Here is a 23950-nt window from a genome sequence, read left to right on the forward strand (position 1 = left end):
GGAGTTATCTTGCCTCCTCCCACTCAGTCGCCCTACAGCTGAGGGGGAGGTGGCGGGAAGACAGTTTGGGGCAGCGCAGAGCCTGCGGGCGCTCAAGCCACCATGTCACTCCCAGGAGAGATGCATGGCTCGGGCGTACTGCAGGCCCCGTGGTGAGTGGGGACACCTGGGGCGGTCCGCACCCACCGCACCCCCCTTGCTACACCCCTGAGCCCTCCGCCACAGCCCCCCAATGCTCTGGGCACCCAGCGCAGCTCTCCACCAGCTCACCAGAACGATCAGCTTTTCCCGGAGTCCCTTGATGTCGTCCTTGAGCTTCTGCTCCTTCATCCTCCACTCGGCTTTGTGCACCTCGCGACTCAAGTCCCGCTCGGGCCCAGGGGAGTGCCGGTTGGCTTCCATGAGCAAAGCTCGCAGCTCGTTCAGGCTCCTGGCGGGAGAGAGCCAGGAGAACATCAACAAGGGGGCTTTACCACAGACGTTTTGCTAGTGCTCTCTGCACACACACTGTGCCCTCTCACTGTCCGAAGGCTGGGGGAGAGCTTTGCCAGGCAGCTATTCAAGGATTGTCAAGGACTAGTTAGACACAGAGGATTGCTGAGAGGAACCAGCTGAGGAACTGGCAAGGGAAGAAGGCTCAAGGCCTTTTTGTTAGGTCTAACAGGTGAAGAGTTACCAAGATAAAATAAAAGACTTTTTATGTACGCAACAACAGCAGCGACAATGCTACTAGCCCAGAGATGGAAGGAAGGAGAAGTATCAACAAAAGAAGAATGGCAGATGAAACTGATGGGAGTATGCGGAGATGGCGAAACTGACAGGAAAGATTTGAAACCAGGAAGATCAAGTATTTACTAAAGATTGGAGTAAATTTGTAATTTACTGAAAAGACCACTGTAAACAGTTGAAATCTTTGGCAGGGATGTAAAGACACTTGTAATATGGAATTATGTATGATAATTACGGTTAATTAATAGATAGATAATGGTAAAAAATGCGGCAAACTTAAATTTAAACATGGAATCTATGGAAGGAGGGAAGGAGGTCCGAAGGTTCAAAAGAACCTTGTATTTGCATGTTCAAAAAGGTTATGTTTGATGTGTATAAAATGATTAAAAACCTAATAAAAAATTATAATCAATCAATCAATCAATCAATCAATCTTTATTACAGTCCAGAGACCCAACAAATCGTTACAAAGCAATGCACAATTCAGACAGCCTACCTCCAGGTTAAACAAGCATTTTGTTCAGACTTAAAGATAGGAATCATTGGTTCTTGCAACCACCAATAAAAACTTTGCCACTGCTAATGTTCTAGCGTTTGTCCGGTCTTCCAATAGGAACCTGACATAGTGAGCCTCTGATTTTCCTGGGAAAGGTACCAGCAAGGGTAGTATCAGTTCAGCCCTGGCTTGCTCATATTTCGCACAGTGCAGCAAAATATGTTTTATAGAATCGATGTCTTGAGCACACGAGCAAAGTCTGTCCTGGTAGGGAACTCCTCTCCATCTGCCATCCAACACTGCAGAAGGAAAGACGTTTAGTCTGCCTTTGGTGAATAACCTTCGATAATTTGGTACCGTCAGGTTTTTAATGTAAGGTGTTAACTTAAAGACATGCCCATATTGTACTTGCATTGTATTTATTAAAAAAATATTTAAAAAGGAGGCTCAGAGCTCAGGGAGTGGTGGTGGGACAACGATGAGTGGGTGAACTGGAAGAGGAGGTGTTGGAAGCTGAAGGTGGGGTTGCTAAGCCAACGGAGGAGACTGACCTTTCTTTCTTCAGCAGCTCCTGGCTGATGAGAACCAGCTGGCCAGAAGCATCGTGCGTTTTCCTAGACACCGTCTCCAGCTCGGCTTCCAGCCTCTTCTTCTCTTTCAACAGAGAATCTGCCTTCCTCTCGGTACTCCTGCATCTGTTTTCCAAGGCTGCCGGACCAAAGGAAAGTGTGTGTGTTTGAGGGGGGTGGGGGGAGACAAGGTGAAGCAGATTCTCTCTCTCTCTCGTCAAGGCAGGGCAACGCAAGCTCCTCCCTAAAACATGGGTCAGGAACTGCAGTGGACCTCTGGATTATTTGCCGGACTGCAACTCGCAGCAGCCCCTGTTGGTCAGGGATGATGGGAAATGTAGTTCTGCAAATTTGGCAGCCCAGCCCTGTTCTTAAAGAGCTTGCGGTCCCGGCTCTGTGGCTGCCATGACCCTACTCTGACTTCCTCGTAAGTGCAGCCCTTCTCAATCCTGGTTGTTGGAAATTGCAGATAGTGGGAGCACTCTTGCAATCAGGAGGAGGAGCACCTGGCTGGCCAGTGTGAGAACAGGAGAGATTATCTTACATTCTGATGTCATAAGCACCAAACCTGGCCTTTCCCTGGAAAGAGATGGATAAGGACAGAATGCAACCTTCAACATCCTGTCCAGGGCCCTCCCAACCAGAGGAGGGGGCCCTTTCACCTTCCTAAGAGGGCAAGTCCCTAGTAACATCTCTGTCCCCGTCTATTCATTCCACACTGTCATCTGAGGCCACCATCTTGTTGAAGCTTAGCAGGTCTGGTTCTGGTTAACCACATGCATGCCCCCTTGGGTGCCATGATGGAAGGAAGGTGGACTACACAGAATTCGTGCCTGCGTTTCTTTTTTCTTCTTCCTCCCTCCCAACCCTTTTCCTTTTGTGCTGTGTCTTTTGAGTTGTAACCATCTAGGGTTGGCACAATGGAAGAGAAGCAGGGTATTAATGCAACATGATAGAATTAAATTCTCTTAGTTTTCTGTGTACAGTGGTACCTAGGGTTAAGTACTTAACTCGTTCCGGAGGTCCATACTTAACCTGAAACTGTTCTTAACCTGAAGAACCACTTTAGCTAATGGGGCCTCCCGCTGCCAGTGTGCCGCCGCAGCATGATTTCTGTTCTCATCCTGAAGCAAAGTTCTTAACCTGAAGCACTATTTCTGGGTTAGAGGAGTCAGTAACGTGAAGCGTATGTAACCTGAAGCGTATGTAACCCGAGGTACCACTGTACTTGGGTTTGTACACAGGCTGGCATTTTTATCAGCAGAAGTATTAAATCAATGGTAGAGCTAATCTGAAACACTTTCTTTGGGGTGGGGTGTGTTTTTTAAAGGCTTCTTTTGTTCAGGCTGTTACAGCCATAGGGACTGTGAGAGACCATACTAGTGGTCAAACTCGTGGGAAGCTTTAAGGAAATTTGTATTTCTAAGGTTTGATGGCTCATGACATCAGTCTTTAATACCATAAAATTATACATCATTAGAAAGATAGTTCAATGCAGGATATAATGGAACAAACAGTGTTGGATTAGGGTTGCCATATGTCCAGAATTTTCTGGACACATCCGGAATACTGCAGTCGGCAGCAGCATCTTGGCAGTAATCGGAAAAATGTCCTAGAAAATCCAGACGTATGGCAACCAGTGTCGGCAGTGTCGCTTTTGCCGATTTCCAATAATATTAGCTTAAAAACATCAAAGTTTTTGCCCCCCCCAAAGCTAAAATAAATAAATTCTGTCCAGATTTTCACTGTTTGAAATATGGCAACCCTACGTTGGATTATCTTTTTTCTATCAAATGTTGCAGCCAAATAACCAGAAAAAGAAAGCATGTCTGTCTTATGTAACCGGAAGTGGATTTCCTTAACTCAAAACTGACCAGTGACAGAGTGTAATAGCCCTGACCTGAATCCAATAGAAAATTTGTGGAGCCGATTGAAGAAACTTGTTAGTCAAAAGTATCCAAGGAATAAATCACCATTGATAGAATCAATAATCCAAACTTGGTTTCACATTATAACACCTGATGAACTATAATCCTTGGTTCGCTCCATGGGACATGGCTGTAATTGCAACAAAAGCTTCCCACATCAAGTCCTAACAGAAACGGTGATGAAATAACCTTTTTCACAACTTTCTGTGTATAACTCCTTTTATCTGGCTATAACTTTTTATAGAATAAGGATCATTCAAAACCGTTTGTTGCATTCTATTCTGCCTTACACCGTCTTTCTGATCATACATAATTTTATTGCATTATTCTAAAAACACCAGCATTATGAGCCATCAACCATCAGTAATACAACTTTTCACAATTTCGGCCTCTAGCACATACTAAAAGCTGGCCTTTCCTTCCAGCAACGACTGTTGGGTTTCGCACACAGAGAAGGGCCCTAGTTTTGCTTTCTCCCTGAGCTGCTTGGTTTCCATGTGGAGGCGATTCACATCAGTTGTGTGAGAGCCCTCCTCTCAGCTCTAAAGTGGTACAGCCCAGATGTGGATTCGGCCCCTCCATTAAAGTGAGGACTAAAATAGATGTCCGTCCTCGGCCCCCGCCCCCCCCCCCCGGCTGAAATTATCTGTCAATCTGACCAACACAAGCCTAAGCAAACTTACCACTTACTTGAGTCCTTAGCGTGTCTGCTTGAGAGACAAGTGATGACACCTCTTTATCTTTCTTACTCAGCTTGTCCTGGAGATCTGCAGGAGGATAAGAGGGAGTCGGGTCACCTGTTACGTTTGCAAGCTTATATTATTAGGGGCTTCATTTATTCATTTGTTTAAGGGATTAACACCCCGATTTTCACTATATGTCTCAATGTAGCTTACAGGCAGGGCCAGACTTAGACTAATGAGGCCCTAAGCTACTAAAGGTAATGGGGCCCTTTTATATGTCCAGCTGTCCTTTGTCAACAACCAATTGTCGATGTTTTTTGTGTTGAATATATGCTGTATGGTCATCTATGGACCTAATAGGGATCTAAAGCCATTTGCACATGTTGCCATGCAACCAGTCCATGCAGAAAGTAGGCACCCTATATATAGAAATGAGCAAACTAGTGATATTTTAGGGAGCAGGCTAGCAGACAGGGCCCATTACTTACAGCATAGGAGCCTACACAACACATAAGACTGTTGCTGTATGTAGGTTTTATTTAATTTGTTTTTTATCTTATATTTTGGAAATGTACATCCAGGTGTTTTTTTCCTTTAAATTTTTTTGGGGGCCCCAAGAGAGTGGGGCCCTAAGCTATAACTTGTTTAGCTTATACGTAAATCCGGCGCTGCTTACAGGGAGGTGGGGAATAGCACAATTCGCAAAACTGAAAACATAGGCTCAAACATCAGAAGCAAGAAACATTAGAGTGACATTCATAGCCTCCTGAAATTAAGCCAGTTTCTAGGCTGGCCTCTGAAACTTAACACAGCCTGTCTGATTTCTAGGGTGAGTTACCTTCCATGGTCTGCTTCATCTTGATCTTCTCTTCTGAAATGTCGTTGGTTTCAATCATCTGTAACAAACGGTAAAAACACGCAAGCGTAAAATTTTCGGGTGCACCTTGGCTCATGCAAATCAAACGGAGAATGCGCACAAGTGGCCAATGTACACATTCCCCAGACGTCAGAAGGATTGCGCACATATTAGGGAAAGGAACAGGGGACTGTGGTCAGAAGCACCTAGGACAGGCACTGCCTTGCACAGTCAGGCCACTGGTCCATCTAGCTCAGTGTAGCCTACACTGGCTGGCAAGAGCTCTCCAAAGTTTCAAGCAGGACTCCTCCCCGGAGCTGCCCTTGGGGACTAAACCTGAAACCAAGTGCTCTGTCACTGAATTACTGACCACCTACATAAAAAGCAAGACTCTAGTCCTCATGTTTCTGAACAGGAAGTGCCAGGGACTGAGCATAGGGCTTTCTGACATGAAACTAGGGCTCTTTCCCGAAGGTGGATCGGGGCTCTGATAAAGGCAGGACCTGAAAACAGCCATTGTTGACCCAAGAGGCAGAGCCACCTTCAGAACAGCCTGCCAGTCGGCCGCCGAGCTATGGCTCTTCCTTACGCAGGTCTGTATTGCGCTATGCCATTTTCATTTGTTTGTTTGCTTCCTTGTCTCCCCAGACGCTGTCGCCGGCTTCCGTTCTGCCCCTGGACCCAGCACAAACTCCTTGTCTTTATTAGAGTTCCCACCTTACTTTCTCATTCTGCCTTTGCTCCTCCAAACCTGCCATTCTTTTAGAAGCGGAAGCAAACGACAATAAACATCGCTTTGTATCTTGCATTAGGTTTCGTTTCATTTCGAAAAATAAAATCCTATTTTATGGTTTATTGTTGTTTATATTTTGAATTGGATATATACGGGGGCACCAAAATCTTTTAAGTGCTTAGGGTCTCTAAAGGTTTTAATCTGGACCTGCAAAGACAGAATGTGTAGGCAGGATGTCCTACAACAGAGGGGAACGTTTGGAAATGTCTGCCACCTGAGGCTGTTGCCTCCCTTTGTCTAACACTAGGGACGGCCCTGGTTTTGGAGAAAACATTACTGCCAGCTTCAAACCCTCAATCGTGTGCTAACATCTTTGTAAATGCATCCAGGAGTTTTAAAGACAATTAAAAAGTGGGGGGGTGGAGGGGGTGGAGGAAGGTGCTGGAAACCAGCTGCCGAGAGAGAGGCCAGTCAACCTACGTTGGTATGCTGCGAAGGATGAAGCGCTTCTGTGGACTGCAGCTTGTTCTCCAGCACAAGGACTTTCTCCTGCAGCCTCTGGATCTCCTGCTTGTTCTGGGCTTCCGTCTTCTGCAGCGTCTCGTAGTCCAGCATCTTCTTCTCGGCCAGAGCGATCTGCTCCTTCAGGAAAGCGATGGCCTGCGCCTGATCTTCATAGTCGCCGTGAAGCTTCTCCAGCTCATGTGCTCGGAGATCCGCGTCTCGGCACTTGTCCTTCAGGTCCTGCAGCTCCAACAGGTGCTGGTTGGCCTTGGCCTCCAGCTGCTGCTTCCAGTTCTTGCTGCTCTCCTCCACCTCATCCTTGGCTTCCTGCACCTTCAGCTTCAGGCCTTCCTTCTCCTTGATGTGGACGGCCGTCTCGATGTCGTGCTTGGCCTTCAAGTTCTCCAGCTCCAGCTGGTGCTCCATCTTGATGCTCTCCACCACAGCCTTCAGCTCCACTATCTCCTTGTGCTGACTGTCGGGGCCCGTGTTCAAGGTGGCCTTGAGGTCCTCCAGCGACTTCTGATGGTCGGATGCCAGCGTGTCCAGCTTGGACTTCCAGTTGTCCATGAGGCCCATGTTCTCGTTGGTGGCCTGCTGGACCTTCTGCTTGAGGTCCACGATTTCCTGCGAGTACTTTTCGTTCAGGGCCTTCAGCTTCTCGATCTCTTGCTGGTGCTTCTTCAGCGTCCTTTCGTACTTCTCCTTCAGCTGGCTGCTCTCTTTCAGGTGCTCCTTGTTAGCAGAAAGCAGCTGGTCGCGGAGGCGCAGGGCCTCCGTCTGCAAGCCGAGGCTGTGGTCCGGAGAATCCGGAGGAAGGGTGTCCTTCAAGCACTGCCTGAGTTCCTCCACCTCGCCTCGCGTTAAGGCCAACTCCTCCTCCAACTGGAGGATCCGCGACTTCTCGGCCACCGTAGTCAGCTGGAAGAGTGGACGATAAAATAAACGCACATACGCAAAGTCAGCCATTGCATTTTCAGACTTGCCTATTTCTTTTGGGGTCTTTTCACACCGTGTATCATAACGGTAATAGTAATAATAATAATAATAATAATAATAGACAGCCCAATATATTTTTAGGCGCAGGTGGGGGAATCTGTGGCCCTCCAGATGTTGCCGAGCATCAGTCCCAGCCAGCATGGTCAGTGCGGAGGATGATGAGTGTTGTAGTATGGCAACATCTGTGGAACATAGGCTCTCCCCGCTATCCCTGTTTTAAATGGATGTCTGGTTGCGCCAGGCGAAAGAGGCTAATGCAAACTTCATTTTAAAAGTTGGGAATTTGGTGGCAAAACTGAGCTGGCTGCTGTATGAAAAGACTCTCAGCAGAGGGAAGGCAAATGTCTAAGTACATTGCTAATGTAAACAGAACCTTCCTTTGGAGGTATGATTTGGTTTTTTCCTTCTTTTTTTGCACCAGGGTAAGCAGTCACATTCTCTCTCTCTCTCTCTCTCTCTCTCTCTCTCTCTCTCTCTCTCTCTCAAAGAACCATGTCATTTTACAATAGCAGAAATATTTCTAGGTAAAGGATACTTGCCACTGGCATTACACCGAAGACACAAATTTAGGGATGGCTGTCAATAGCCTGGAAGAAGGAAAATGGGCTGGCTGGCACCCGGAACAGGAGAGCTTGGCATGGCCTATTACCAGCTGTGAAATCCCCCATCACTGTGGTTAGCAGTGTGTGCATGTGTACATATGGAGGCAAGCCATATATTGCCAAAAAAACCCCAAACCCACCCCATAACAATGGGTCCCTAGGAGTGGATTAGGCTGGGCCTCCCTTCCTTATTTTTAATTTTCTCCATTAGAATGAATTTAATTTTAACAACAATTATATACTGGCTGGCTGTTGTTGTTTTTTTAAAAAGCAACAGCAACCCTCTAAGCTAGGCATGTTCAAAGTTTGTTTCAGACGACCCGCCAGTCTGTTTAATCCAGCCCTGTGGCAGTTTATTTCCTGAGGTAAAATCCTAAAAACTAGCCCTCTTTGAAAAACGTTTGGACACCACTGCTCTAAGCAGATTACAACAATACAGTGGAACCTTGGTTGTCAAACGTAATCTGTTCCTGAAGACCGTTTGACTTCTGAAACGTTCGACAACTGAGGCGCAATGGGCGGTCGAAATCCACTGAAAACATGGAGAAACACGCCTTGGAAGCCATTTGACTTCCGAGGTGTGTTCAAAAACAGAAGCATTCACTTCTGGGTTGTTGGCATTCAAAAGACGAAATGTTTGATTTCCTAAACGTTCAAAAACCAAGGTTCCACTGTCATATAAAACATTGCAGTTATTCATATAAAGTGGTATAAAAAATTATTCCAAGAAGTGTCTGCACAATGGCAGCCTTACAGACAGACAAAACACAGAGGACTTTTTAAAAAGATTCCTTCCACACCTGCAGTATGAAGTGCTCAACGTTTTCCCACCCATTCTGCTCCGTGTGCAAGCCAGCACCGAGTGTGTTGTAAGGCAGGGTGCAACAGGCTCCTGAAAGCTCATACACGCTCTCTCTTTCGCACACACACCTTGCCCCATCAATCAACCTCAGTCTTTCCCACCTGTCAAATGGGAACAGTGGTGACCCATTGCACAGCCATCAATGAAAACATCAGCATTCTGCCCCACCCCAACTTTGGTCCCTTGCTTCCTGGGGCCAAAGGAACCCCTTAACAACGAAACATGATCCAGGTAACATCGGAGTTGCTTCTGCTCATTGCTAAGTTAACTTTGTCCCCTCTATTGCCACATGGCTTACCCTGGTGTAAAAGGGTGAAGTGCCCTTTTTTAAAAGAAAGAAAGAAAGAAAGAAACCAAGTCATGCCAAGTCGGTTAGAAGGAGCCATTAGCTGAGTTCGAGAAAAGAAGGAGTCAGGAAGGGTGCTTGATGCGAAGAGCGTTGCTGACCATGGTTAATGTTGAATGATGTGCTGGGAAGCAGCTGGCTAGCTTAATGCGGGGTACGGTAAGCAGCAGCATGTTTGGCTTGCGAGTCATGGTGAAAAGAAATGGAAGGAAGGCGCTTTCAGAGGCAGGAAATCTCAAGGAACAGATCTCAAACCAACCCCACCAGATCCACGCATGGCTGCAAACACAGAATTGCAGAGTCGCTTAGAAGTCACCTATTCCGCCCCCTCTTCCCTCCTCGTCCCTTTTCCTTTTGTGTCGTAACAGGCAAAAGACTGCCTTGTCCGAGGTAAGCTGCTCTAGGGGCCTTTTCAGCAGAAGAGTGAGCTGCAGGTGCTTAAAATGAATAAATAAAAGCGCACAGGAAAGAAGCTAACTTGGAAAGACCTCCACGCAGAAATTGAGAGTCACACAAGTTCCAAACAGCTCAGCAAGCCAGAGGATGGGGCAGAGAGGAAGCCTCAGAGAGGAGGCCAGAACTGGACCCAGGCGGACAGAGAACCAGAGACGCACGGCCTTCTTCAAGCACCCAGTGATACCCTGGCACCCAACACCACGTCCATTTTAACAGTTAAGCAAACGTGCGCCCAGTTTAATCTGCATTCCTAGATTCCGGACCCACCACTACAGGAATTTGGTTTCGATGCAGAATTCCTGGGGCCCTGAAGAGCTCTGCGATGATGAAAGGACGAATACAGGTGGCCATTTATCAAGGAGCATGGACAATTAGTTGAGATTCCAGCACGGCAGGGGGTTAGACTAGATGCATAGCTGTCAACTTACAGATTTGAAAATAAGAGGCCAGCAGCCTCGAAAATAAGGGATCAGCAGCCAAAACAAGGGATTTTCCAAGCACAGGTATGTTCAACTTCTGAGCCCCTCCGAGCCAAAGGCAGAAAACCCAGGCAGCAGCCAAATGAAGCCTCAAGCGGTGGTTCCCACAGCGCAGCAACCCGGCAAAGGGGATGCAGCAAGGAAAACCACCGTCACCTCTACGCTGGGAAGCGCTGAGCAAAGGCGAGTCCCCAGGCAACGCGGCCGATTTGATCGGCACAAGGCATGCAAGCTCCACCTCCCAGTCGTCCTTAGACTCCTTATTGGGTGAGCAACGCAGCCAAGCAACACGGTTGGAGCCTCCCTCCTCCCTGGCCGGCAGGGAGGGAGGGAGAGGAAACCCGGGAAATTTAAGGGACATCATCAATAAGGGACAGCAGCGGGACACGGTGCTGGGATAAGGGACTTTCCCACCAAATAAGGGACAGTTGACAGCTATGACTAGATGACCCTCGAGGGTCCCTTCCAACTCTACAATTCTATGATTCCATGGCAGAGCTGCTTGGGAAGCTGGTGGTCATGGCATTCCCAGTCTAGTTCCCACCCCTCTTTTTGGGTCGGTGAGGATATATGGAGAATCGTTTTTAAAACCCTTCTCCTCACTTCCCAGGTGGAATGAAGACAGGTGACAGCCTGTCAAGGAGGGTACAGACACACACACACTGCCAGGTAAATGGCCCCCTGTATTCGGCCAGCGATTGATTATCGATTGGTTAAATCGGATGGCAAATGGCGGTTTGCTCCAGTCCCGGTGGTTATCATGTTGCATGAGAAGCTGAAGGACAGAAAACCAAAAGGAGGGGGTTTGCCTTTTACAGACACGGAGAAGGCAAAACTGCAAAATGCAAGCCTTTGCAGGGCGTTAGAGAGAGCGGGTGGGGAAGGGGGCGAAGAGGAAGAGCGGAAATTGCAAATATAATGTAATAAATGAAATAATGAAAGCTGAAGACCAAAACAACAGAAACGAAAACAAAAGTGGTTCTTTTTTTGGGGGGGGGAGGTTAAGGATTTGTTGGTATCAAAACAGATGCAAGCAATCTGATCCACAGGCATTGGGTTGCGTGGAGCAGGGCAGGATGAGACCGTTTTGCGGGGTGGGGAGCATTGGGGACAGATTACCCTAGAGTCCTCCAATCCTTTGAGAAGCTTTTCAGCCTGTGTCTTCTCAAACAGGAGGTTCTGCTCGAGCTCCCGTATTCGGGCATGCTCCAGCTGGGTCTGGGTCTGGTCGGGAGGAGAAAATAAAAGAAAGAACACAGAAGGAAAAGGGGGTAAAATAGAACAAAACAAAAAATTGGGAGAGGGAGAAAGAGAGTAGAAAACAGAGGAATAAATAAAGAGAACGGACAAGAGGAGAAGTGTAGCGTCGTTATCTTCTCCAGCAAACAGGGCAAAGGAAGGCAGTTCACAAACAGGAGAATAAAGAGAACGTAAGATCCAAAAGGGCAGGGAAGTCTGCTCAAGCAAGAGGCAGCATGTGGCGCCAACTGCCACGCAATTGAGAGACAGCTTCCGGGTCAACTCTCTGAACTGTGGCAGCACATATGTGCAGGCACCCCCCAAAAGTTAACAATGTAAACGTAAAGACACCCATCTCCTGATCCAAGATGAGCCAACCTATCACTGCAAACTGCTGCCCTAGGCAACCGCCCGTCTATTCTGTATATTTATCTCCAGGTGCTCTTTCCTGAAGGTACCAAGCACAGAGGACCAGCTCTGTTCACCCTGAATTGCTGGCAATCCCAAGTAGTAGTAGTAGTAGTAGTAGTAATAATAATAATAATAATAATAATAATAATTTATTATTTATACCCCGCCCATCTGGCTGAGTTTCCCCAGCCACTCTGGGCGGCTTCCTACAGAACACTAAAATACAACAACCTATTAAACATTAAAAGCTTCCCTAAACAGGGCTGCCTTCAGATGTCTTCTAAAAGTCTGGTTGTTGTTTTTCTCTTTGACATCTGGTGGTAGGGCGTTCCACAGTGTGGGTGCCACTACCGAGAAGGCCCTCTGCCTGGTTCCCAGTAACTTGGCTTCTCGCAGTGAGGGAACTGCCAGAAGGCCCTCGGCGCTGGACCTCAGTGTCCAGGCAGAACGATGGGGGTGGAGATGCTCCTTCAGGTCCCACTGCAAATGCAAACAATTGCTTGCGATGAGAGCGTTTTGCCCCAAACCAGCCTCGTCCCAGACCCCTCAAGACTGTCTCCATCCAAGAGTAGTAGAGACAAACCTGCCACTGCAGGGTTCCATTTGACCCAAGCCCTCTCTGTCCCCTTGCAGCAATTCTCCCTCAGAGCTTCACGCACAGTCGTAGACAGCTTTTTGGAGAACCTGCCATTCTCGGCTTCGTGCTCCTCCTTCTATGGACCAAAGTGTCCTGGGTGAATCACGTTCACTTCACCTTTTAATCCGAGTTTTGCTTTGTGAATGCTGCACAGTTCCAAAGCAGTTTTGCCCTTCTTTAATATACTTAGGAAGCGGAAAGCATACGAACACCATCCAAAGTAGCGTTTTCCAAATAGGATACAGAAATATATTTTAAATTCATAAATAAATGCATCCTGCTTTCCTCATTTCGAATTACCTCCACCCAAAAGTAGTTAGATTTTAATTAAAACTCCTTATAGAATGTCTCCTTATTGTATGTCAGCATGTTTAATGCTGTTGACATTAAGCCTTTCTTTCCGCAGGTGATAAGTCTGTCAAACTCAGAGTAGTCCTACTGAAATCAATGTACTTAAGCTGCTTAATTTCAGTCTATTTCGAGTGTGACTTAGTTTAATATCACCCTAACAGCGCAGAAACGCTCCTACTGCTCCTTCCCCCACTCAAAGGGACAATACAGTTTTACTCCTAACCAGGATGCAGAGCAAGACTTGTTTAAATAGCAAGCAAAACTGGAACAAAATTGGGAGAGGAGCAAGGCAGTGAGGGCGTACCCACCACAATCCAGAACTTGGAAACACTCATGATATGCTCTGCGTTCAATGTGCTTTTCCCCCTCCCCTCCAGTGAAATAAATGCACTGAGTCCCCCTCACCAGAGAATAAAGGCTCCAAAGAGATCAAAACTAAACAAAACTCGCCCCATGATTGACCCAAAGCACAAGCGAGAAATGTCAGCTCTGCGGCACGTCGTCCGAAAACGGTCCTTTGTGAAAGCCGTTCGGAAAACACACGTCCCAGCCCTGCACTTCGTCAGGCAGCAGCTAATCAATATAACTCTGTTTATTATTAAAACAAGGCTGGACCAGAAAGGCTGACAAAGGGAAGGAGAGAGACACCCAGCGGTCGTGGACAACCGTTTTAAAAAGTGTGGGGCTGCCACAGATTACCTCCAAGTCTCCCTTCGTAATGGATTCTTCTTCAACGCGGAACTGCAAATCCTCCACCTTCCTGAAGCGGAAAAGAAGAAGTCAGGGAGGGGAAACCATTAGCATGAAGGTTGTATTTTTGGGGTGTGATTAAAAAATACTCTGAATCTCTCCTGCGATGATTAAATAAAGCATCGTTACCAAATTTCTGAACTGCTTCCCACGAGACATCTCAGCGAGATTTGCAATACAATGACATACATAAAGCAGATAGAGACATAAAAACAATTGCATAAAATAACACTGAATAACCTATGAATAAAAAAAAACGGTTTAAAACAACAGCATCACATACATCAAATCGATTCAGATCTAGGACAAATGCCGCCTGGGTTTTAGAAGGCCTGTTGACAGAGGAGCCGAAAGAACAACAGAGAAAAGGGGCCTGTTTGATATGCAGTGGGGGGCTGGGGTTCCAAAGGACAGGTGCCAATCATGCTTGCAGGACTGAGTTTCTTTTGCCAGACAAATAAGTAAAAACCAGCATTTCCACCCTCCCGTTTCTGTCAGGTTTCTCTCAGCATCCCTCATTGCTAGCCGGAAGTGCCATCACTGGCGCTGTCAACTCTGAGCAAGCAAGGGGGCTGCGTGTCTCACTGCCCCCTGCTCTATTTTGGATACCTTTTCTCCTCTTCCAGCTGGTTGAGCAACTCCACTTTCTCCTTCTGCGACCTGTCCAGCATGGTTCGCGCCCTCTGCAAATTCCCTTCTGCTTCAGAGATGTACTAAGAAAAGGAAAAGAAAGGTCCCAAAACAGGCAACACACAAACAGGCAAGATAGAGACTGCATGTGCGCACACGCACACAGATATCACCGTTATATGTTTAAATATGGAAAGCACAATGCTGGTGGTCAACAAAAGAGGTTTAAAGACTGTCTCAAGGCAAATCTATAAAAAATGTAGTATAAACACCAACAACTGGGAAACACTGGCCTGCAAGAGCTCCAATTGGAGAACAGCCATGACCAAAGGTGTCATGGGCTTTGAAGAGACTCAAACTCAGGACACAAGGTTGAAGAGGTTGAAGAGGAACGTTTTTGCCTGGCGCCTAAAGGTGTATAATGAAGGCAGCAGACGAATCTCCCTGGGGAGAGCATTCCACAAATGGGGAGCCACTGCAGAAAAGGCCCTGTTCTTGTGTTGCCACCCTCTGGACCTCTTATGGAGGAGGCACATGAAGAAGGGCCTCAGAAGATGATCCCAGGGTCTGGGTAGGTTCATATGGGGAGAAACGGTCCTTGAGGTATTTGTTTTAATTATTAAATTTGATCCCTGGAATCTCAAGGTAGGGCAAAAAGAGATAAATCAATGGTCTGATTCGGTATAAGTTCGCTTCCTTATACCACACAGATCAACAAAAAGCACTTCATTCCCTGCTTCTGATTTTCTCATCCCTCTCTGCCAGCTCAGAGGTGGCCCAGGCAAGTCCCTTACCTGCTCGTGTTGTGCTTTCAATATGCTGATCTCCTTCTCCACCTCGCAGATGCGGCTGGTTGCCTTGGCAACCTCGGCTCGCTCCAGGTCTCGCTCCGCCAGCAGCTGCTCGATGTGTTGCTGCTTCTCCTTCAGGGCCTCCTGCAGGGCTGTCGTGCCGGAGATCTTTCGGGCGTAGCGAGAAGAAGTTTCTGTCAGCTGCAAGAGGAGGAGGAGGAGGAGGAAGGTTGGAAAAGCTCAGATGAGAAACACAACAGGTCTATTATTCGGTCTGTCAGCTTTGCAACAAACCCAACTTCCAAACACAGGCCCCATTCACACCATAGATTAAAGCACTACGATTCCTCTTTTAACATGGCTTCCCTCCCTCTGCCCCTAAAATCTAGTTCATGGCTAAAGGTAAAGGGGACCCCTGACCGTTAGGTCCAGTCGTGGCTGACTCTGGGGTTGTGGCGCTCATCTCGCTTTATTGGCCGAGGGAGCCGGCGTAAAACTTCTGGGTCATGTGGCCAGCATGACTAATCCGCTTCTGGCGAACCAGAGCAGCGCACAGAAACGCCGTTTACCTTCCCGCCGGAGTGGTACCTATTTATCTACTTGCACTTTGACGTGCTTTCGAACTGCTAGGTTGGCAGGAGCAGGGATCGAGCAACAGGAGCTCACCCTGTCACGGGGATTTGAACCGCCGACCTTCTGATCGGCAAGCCCTAGGCTCTGTGGTTTAACACCCCTATTCCCTTCATGGAGAATACAAGAGCCTGCAAAAAACCTATTTGCCAGCAGAGAAAGTGGAACAAGTCTGCATTGCAATAGTAATATTTAGCACCAAGTTGTTGCATTTAGACCACAGAGCAGATTTGAAGCATCATTTGACAGTCATGGCTCCCCCCAAAGAATCCTGGGAACTGCAGTTTGTTGCTCAGTGCTGAGAGTTGTTAGGAGGTTCCTGTTCCCCTCACAGAGCTATAATTCCCAGAGGGGAGAGGGATGGATTGTTAAACTGCTCCGGGGGGAATAAATAGGTCTTTCTCTGACATTGACAAGACTGTGGGCCACAGGCAAGCTTCACAAAAAAGTATATACTCACCCACCCCCCGCTCTGAAGCAGCCCTCCCCAAGCCCTCCAGAGGACGCTGGACTATGATTTAGTCAGTGTGGAGTAGTGGTTAAAGTGTTGCGCTAGGACCTGGGAGACCAGGGTTCAAATCCCCACTCAGCCATGAAGCTCACTGGGTGACCTCAGGCCAGCTACCTACCTCAGAGGGCTGTTGTGGGGATTAACTGAGGACAGGGAGAAGAACCATGTATGTCACCTTGAGTTCCTGAGGGGAAAAAGGTGGGGTATAAATGGACACCCTCGGGAGGTTGTGAGCTCTCCTTTTTAAGCAGAGGTTGGATGGCTATCTGTCATGGATGCTTTGATATCCCTGCATTGCGGAGGGTTGGACTAGATGACACTTAGGGGACCCTTCCAACTCTATGAACGTATGAAATGCAAAAAGGCGGCAATATTTTGCATGGGGGTTCCATGGGAAGAGCATGCATAAGCCCACCCCGCCCTTGTTCTGCCATCTTCCAGGTCTAAAATGACCCATGCGTCGGCGGTCGCACATCAGTTAGATGTGCGCAAAATGGCCGCCGCCTGTAAATAAATCCATCTCTCTTTCTTAAAAGAGGGGTTGATTGTTCAGCCACTCTGGGAACTGCAGCTCTATGGGGGGGCATGTTTCCTAACAATTCTCAGCACCGTTAACAAACTACACTTCCCAGCATTCCTTGGAGGAGGAAGCCATGACTGTTTACAGTGGGATCATAGTGCTTTAAAGTTATGGTACAGGCCTGTGGCCCAAGCCGTCGTTCCCGAACGGAAACCGCTCCTTACCAGCCCGCTCCGGCTGGGTCTTCCCCCGACAGAAGAGGCCACCGAACTGACGGAGCTGATGGAGGAGCTGCTGGGGCTGTGGGTCAAGGCCGAGACGCCCATGGCCATTCGCTTGCTCTTCTTGGCTTTGGCTGGGCTGGTGGATGGGAAGCCGATGCGGATGACCTTGTGGATGGGAGCAAAGAGGCCGAACTTGGGCGGGCACTGGAAATACCTGGAGTTGAAAAGAAAGGGAGAGGTTACGTTCCTGCTCCATGCTTCCAGATCCCCCACTCGGGATCCCAAAACACAATCTGTGTTTTGGGTCTGTGCTGTGGTCATTTTTGTCCTGCTAGGCTTTCCCAGCTGGATAAATGGATCTTTGCCATGAGCACCTATCTTGTATTGCCCTCATTGTTTAATAATAATAATAATAATATCCGTATAGTTAAAGCCATGGTTTTCCCAGTAGTGATGTATGGAAGTGAGAGCTGGACCATCAAGAAGGCTGATCGCCGAAGAACTGATGCTTTTGAATTATGGTGCTGGAGGAGACTCTTGAGAATCCCATGGACTGCAAGAGGATCAAATGCATCCATTCTTAAGGAAATTAGCCCTGAGTGCTCACTGGAAGGACAGATTGTGAAGCTGAGGCTCCAATACTTTGGCCACCTCATGAGAAGAGAAGACTCCCTGGAAAAGACCCTGATGTTGGGGAAGATGGAGGGCACAAGAAGGACAGAGGACGAGGTGGTTGGACAGTGTTCTTGAAGCTACTAACATGAGTTTGACCAAACTGCGGGAGGCAGTGGAAGACAGAAGTGCCTGGCGTGCTCTGGTCCATGGGGTCACGAAGAGTCGGACACGACTAAATGACTAAACAACAATAATAATAGTTACAGATAGGTAGCCGTGTTGGTCTGCCATAGTCAAAACAAAAAAATTTTGTATCTGAAAAATGTGTATCTGAAGAAGTGTGCATGCACACGAAAGCTCATACCAAGAACTAACTTGGTTGGTCTTTAAGGTGCTACTGGAAGGAAAGAATTTTTTTGTTTTAACAATAATAATATCATTTATTATATTTGTATATTGCCTTTCATCCGTAGATCCCAGGGCATCTTCATCATCATTTACAGCGTAAAATCACAGTATAAAAAGCAAAACATCCTATAATAAAAATAAGAACAAAAACAAACCAAGAATCCCCCTTCCCTCAACACATTTAAAAGGGCATCAGATGTCAATCAGCCAAAGGCCTGGCTGAAGAAGTACGCTTTCGCATGGTGCCTAAAATATGAAGGCACCAGGCGAACCTCTCTGGGGAGAGCAGTCCACAAACAGGGAGCCACAACAGAGAAGGCCTGTTCTCGTGTTGCCACCCTCTCGTGGAAGAGGCACACAAAGAAGGGCCTCAAAGGTTTGCTGTTTTTGTGTTTTCAATTATCTGTTGCGCATGTTGCCTTGAGATAGTTGTTCAGAAGGCAATTAATAAATTGATGGTGATGGTGATGATAATAATAGACTTTCAACAATGGCTAGGAAAAATGAGAAGTCTACAACCTCAAAAAAGGGGGAATGGGAGAGGAAGAGGGGGAAACCTTGCTCAGGTGCCAGTTCTTAAAACTCTCCTCATAATACATAGCCCTGTTTATACAGATTCTGGCTGCCTAGGGAAACAAGCCCACCCAAGAAAAATGAATACACACACATCACCAAAAAAATATCAGATGTGGCAGCAGAGCAGATGACAACATCTGGGCCAAGAGGGCAGGGCTATTCCTTTTCTCAGGCAGCTCAGCTGACTAAATAAGCTGTTAGTGATGTATCACTGAAAAGGCAAGTGAAGATCTCTGCAGGCACGCCAAACATCTCACCCAGATGTGAGCAGCTGTTCCAGAGCGCCGCCTCAAAATCTGCACAAAAGCAGCTGGCAGCTGCCCCAAATTCTCTGCCTGTGGGAGGCAGAGGTGGGGAATTGCAGAGCTGAGAGCTGAATGGGTGTCCTTTGCAAGCAGCTGTTTATGGTTGCCATTTCCAAGTGACTTTGGATGCCTCTCGGCTAAAGCATCTCCTTCGGCTGGTTGCCAGGGAGACGGATCCACAGAGGTGTCAGAAGATCAGGAAATCTCCAGGCATCTCTGTTTGCCCTGGGCCTCTCCCCATAAGTGTCCGGTCTGAGAGTGGCTTGATACACCTGATTCACGACTGAGGTGGTCCAGGCTACACCACTTCATAAAACCTTTGGCACATAGAAACCTAGAGCATCATGGTAGGTCAGAAGTGCGCAGGATGTTTTTAATTCACTTCTCTATCCCCTTGGTTGTAATATATGTATGTGGGGTTTATTGTCTGTTTGGTTGTAAGTCACTTTAGGTTGCCCTGGGTGATTTAAGTGACTAACAAATTCAGCAAATAATAATTTATACGTGAGAAGGATTTATAAAATGTGTATCTTTTAGTTTGCAGAAACATTATCCTCACTTACCTTTTTTCTGCTCTTTCCATGAACAATTTGCGCTTAAAAGCTCTGTGTCCAAGCACAAACCATATTTTTCTATGTATAAGACATCCCCATGTATAAGACGCCCCCTGTTTTTTGAGCGCAAAATGAATAAACAATTGCAACATTCCGTATATAAGACAACCCCCAATTTTAAACTTTAAAAATTTGGGGGGGAAATATAGTCTTATACACAGAAAAATACAGTACTTTTTTGCTCTGAAGCTTTCCCTGCAACAGCGATCACCGGAAAACCTAGATTGACGTTGGCTTTGATTGGGCGCTAAGGAGCGGGTTTTCACAGGAAAAGCTCTGGGGCAAAAGAACAATCCTGCACAGACAGACACTGCTCACCCAGGCTGTGGCGCCCCCCTACCTTGTTCCAGCAACAGCTCCATCGTTCTTCCCCAAAGGTTCGTCCAGCTCCACTCCACACCACTCCCCTTTGGCAAAATCTGTCTCCCCCACATATCGCACGACGCCAGTTTTTGTTCCGCCAACCTGAAAAATCATATGGGGGGGAGAGGAACCAAACAAAACATGTTACAAAGTTTTTTTTTTAAGACATAAACATACAGAAAGGGAAAAAAGATTAAGATAGAATGCAAAGGTAACTTGGGGTCAGAATAAGAAGCTTGACACAACTCCAAAGCAATTCTGAGATGCTTCACTGATTTTGACACTAATTTGCTTGGTTTTCAAATTGCAAAAAAACAAACAAAAACAAACCAACTCTGGCAGAATATTAGCCCTGGCCACTGTTACCAGAGAACAAGAGGGAAACCTTTGCAGTTTATAGTATCTAATTTCACCTTTGCATTTGCTCACATTAACAAAACATTCTAACAGACTGGTCAAGATAATCGCATCTAACCAAGTGTGTCGTTTTCCTCTCCATTGATTTTCGACTTTACAATATATAGGCACCACCCAAAAAGATCATGAGACAATGATACCTGAACCACGTTGGGAGATGCAAGTGTTTTATCTGAGCTTTTTAAAAAAGGTTATGAGATCTAAGGAATCAAGCATTCATCCCAATTTGCTCACATAAAGTTTATGAGGATATTAGACAAGCGCTAGGTACACCCCAGCAGCTTGAAATGCAGTAAAGTTGTTTCTCACACCACCCCAGATGCATTTCAAGATGAATTTTCACATTGCTGTACAAGATGGGGTGGGGATTTCTTCACCTGGTGAGCATTACTGACTTGTTCCCCCGTCTGCAATTCCCGTCTCCAAATCCCATCTGGGCACGTGCAACTGTTGTCTCATTTGTCCACACCTCAGCTTAACTGCAAGGGATGCGGGTGGCGCTGTGGGTTAAACCACAGAGCCTAGGACTTGCTGATCAGAAGGTCGGCGGTTTGAATCCCTGTGATGGGGTGAGCTCCCGTTGCTCGGTTCCTGTTCCTGCCAACCTAGCAGTTCGAAAGCACGTCAAAGTGCAAGTAGATAAATAGGTACCACTCCGTCGGGAAGGTAAACGACATTTCTGTGTACTGCTCTGGTTCGCCAGAAGCGGCTTAGTCCTGCTGGCCACATGACCCAGAAGCTGTACGCCGGCTCCCTCAGCCAATAAAGCAAGATGAGCGCCGCAACCCCAGAGTCGGTCACAACTGGACCTAATTGTCAGGGGTCCCTTTACCTTTACAGCTTAACCGCAGCTTCTGTTTTTAATCAGATGGAAGCTGGATCGAAGGAAAACGCACCACAGAGGGGCATTTCTCCAGAAACTACAGGATGAATTTGGATCGTGGCTAACATCATGTCCACTTGGCTTCAAACACTGGTGGAGCGAATGCGCTGGAGTAAAAAGTCATGTGTGCACAGCTGGTGTCTTTATGAAACGTTCGTTTTGATTGCCTGTGGGGAGGTTATACATCTCCCCATTAATCGTTCGTTCATTCTACATTTTTCAGTGTACTTCTCCATCACTTTCCTAACTGCAAAAGTCATGCAGAATAATGGGAACTGGAGTTTGTTAAAGGGATTGGGAACTGCAGTGCTGTGAGGTCAACGCCCTTAACAAACTCCAGTCCCCAAGATTCTCTGGGGGGAAGTCGTGACAATTAAAGCGATATAAGCACCTTGAATGTATGGTGTGGATTTGACCTCAGGCATCAGATTACAGGGGGCAGTGGGTCGCCCACTGGCCCATCTGTTGGTGGACAGGGCTACACTATCAGTCCTGGCCTCTCTAAAGAAGGCTGTGGCCTGACTACCAGGCTACGCACGCACTCTACATTTAAAGCACATTCAAAACACACAAACCCTCACAGAAGATTATGGGTTACCGTGAACTGTGACTCTGGGAGGGGTCTACAGTGCTCGTAATTCTTTGAGGGGGGCGGGAATGTGCTTCCACTGTGCTTTCAAGTTGTAATGTGTATGTAGCCTGAATGTGAAAAGCAGCTTTAAGAGAAACATAGGAAAGCTGAGTTTTTTGCTACTCCATCTTCCAGCACAACCATCAAATTGATTTAGTTTAAAAAACAAACAAACAAATCTATCCAAGTACATTTCAAAACTCCATGTCTATTACTGATGGGGTTTTTTAATTGTCCCACTGCTCAGCAATATATATACAGTGGTACCTCGGGTTACAAACACCTCGGGTTACAGACTCCGCTAACCCAGAAATAGTACCTCGGGTTAAGAACTTTAGCTCAGGATGAGAACAGAAATTGTGTGCCAGTGGCGCAGCGGCAGCAGGAGGCCCCATTAGCTAAAGTGGTACCTCAGGTTAAAAACAGACCTCCGGAATTGATTAAGTTCATAACCAGAGACCTTCGACTCCCAAGGCGTTTGGGAGATGAAGTACGACTGTATGTGTGTGTGTGTGTGTGTGTGTGTGTGTGTATGTGTGTGTGTATATATATATATATATATATATATATGGATCCCAGGGTGGCAGTTGCTCCCCTCAAGCTAGCAACCTAAAGAGGTATGGCAGGAAAGGAAAACTGATTGGGAGGGAGGAAGAAATAGCCAAGCTCAGATGCAAGTTCTTAGTTGCAAGTTTCTCTAATGTCCATTTGGGATGTAAATGTTCCAGGAGGGGAGGCTAGTCTCTCAAGCTGCATTTATCTTCCACACAAGCAGCACAACAGACCTGTCCGGAGTGGCAGCTTCCCTGCCCTGCAGGCACTCTCAAGCAGACAGCTAAACCAATAATGATGGCTTTAGGCCACTAATTCCATGGCCCCACTAGAACCCGGCTGCAGGTGCCATTTAGCCACAGGGTGCAGACCCAGGAATGAAAGCGTAGCAGCAAACACAGAAAAACAAACAGATGAACACTGTCTGACCAGTAAGCAGATTTAGTCATCTCCATCATTTCTGCAAATGCTGCTCAAATAAATGCGTATAGGGATGGGGAGGGGCCCTTCGTCTGATTTAAAAGCCACTGACAAGTTTGATCCCTCTGCTAGTAGGACGGGCTCGTTGAATGCAAGGTATTTGCTGACTGCAATGGGGTGAGAGAATCCTGTGTACGGAAGTCACGGCCTTCAAGTGAGGTGGTTTCATTTCAAGGGCAGAGAGACTGAGGGAGACACTTTCTCAAATGATTTGCAAGCTGCTAGACTATATTGCTAAAGTCCCGTTGTCTGAAGACAAACAAGTCTACCAAATTGCTGAAGCTAAGCAGGTCTCGGCCTGGATTGGGGAACCATCTGGGCACATGAGAAGCGGTGTGGTGCAGTGGTTAAGTGTGTCAAACTAGGACAGGGGTCAGTAAACTTTTTCAGCAGGAGGCCGGCCCACTGTCCCTCAGACCTTGTGGGGGGCTGGACTATATTTGGGGGAAAGATAATGAACGAATTCCTATGCCCCACAAATAACCCAGAGATGCATTTTAAATAAAAGGACACATTCTACTCATGTAAAAACACACTGATTCCTGGACCATCCGCGGGCCGGATTTAGAAGGTGATTGGGCCAGATCCGGCCCCCGGGCCTTAGTTTGCCTACCCATGGACTAGGACTTAGGAGACCAGGGTTCAAATCCCCACTCAGTCATGAGGCTCACCAGGTGACTCTGTGTCAGTCACCACCGCTCAGCCTAACCTACCTCACAGGGTTGTTGTAGGGCATTAAATGAGAAGGGGGAGAGGCCATGCATGGGATACAAATGCAATAAATATAAAATAAAGCAGAAGTCTGTCACCTGAGGGTTCCATGATGAAAGGGAGGAAACAAGTGAAGATAAACATCTGAAAACAAGCCTTAAGACCTGCTGGTTACTAGCTATGACATGTTGGCTCAGGGCTCAGAAGAAACTATTTGACAGCTCGAACGCAGACGGGGGAGGAGTAAAAAACCTGAGTTTTGAAGCTGGCTAGAAGAAGTGGATCAGGATAGCGAGGGCGGATCGAAACACTGCACATTTAAATCAGGATGAATTCAGGCCAAATTGCTCACTGTTGTGTAACTGCCCAGAAAACAAATCAGAACGAATGCCCAGTGAAGAACAGACTCTGTGTGAGGCTCCTGATCCAAAAGACAACAACAGCAACTCTCACTTGAAA

At 47.0% G+C, this 23950-nt stretch overlaps 1 protein-coding gene across 4 annotated transcripts in view; it reads right to left on the minus strand.

Annotated features, from left to right (window-relative positions):
- The window catches only part of CLIP2 (CAP-Gly domain containing linker protein 2), a 70804-nt gene that overhangs the window by 7100 nt on the left and 39754 nt on the right, over positions 1-23950 (minus strand). For 2 of the 4 annotated variants that reach the window (XM_053366981.1, XM_053366982.1), the window contains exons 4-14: positions 19795-19919; positions 16937-17150; positions 15055-15252; positions 14240-14343; positions 13580-13640; positions 11362-11466; positions 6475-7419; positions 5244-5301; positions 4406-4489; positions 1777-1933; positions 271-430 (exon numbers count right to left, since the gene is read on the minus strand). In XM_053366981.1, the coding sequence (XP_053222956.1) occupies positions 271-430; positions 1777-1933; positions 4406-4489; positions 5244-5301; positions 6475-7419; positions 11362-11466; positions 13580-13640; positions 14240-14343; positions 15055-15252; positions 16937-17150; positions 19795-19919 (2211 nt within the window). Of the gene's footprint in view, positions 1-270; positions 431-1776; positions 1934-4405; positions 4490-5243; positions 5302-6474; positions 7420-11361; positions 11467-13579; positions 13641-14239; positions 14344-15054; positions 15253-16936; positions 17151-19794; positions 19920-23950 lie in introns of those variants that run through there. The other 2 variants (XM_053366983.1, XM_053366984.1) reach the window with 2 other exon arrangements.

Source organism: Podarcis raffonei, chromosome 15 (genome assembly GCF_027172205.1).
Source record: "Podarcis raffonei isolate rPodRaf1 chromosome 15, rPodRaf1.pri, whole genome shotgun sequence".
Taxonomy (NCBI): domain Eukaryota; kingdom Metazoa; phylum Chordata; class Lepidosauria; order Squamata; family Lacertidae; genus Podarcis; species Podarcis raffonei.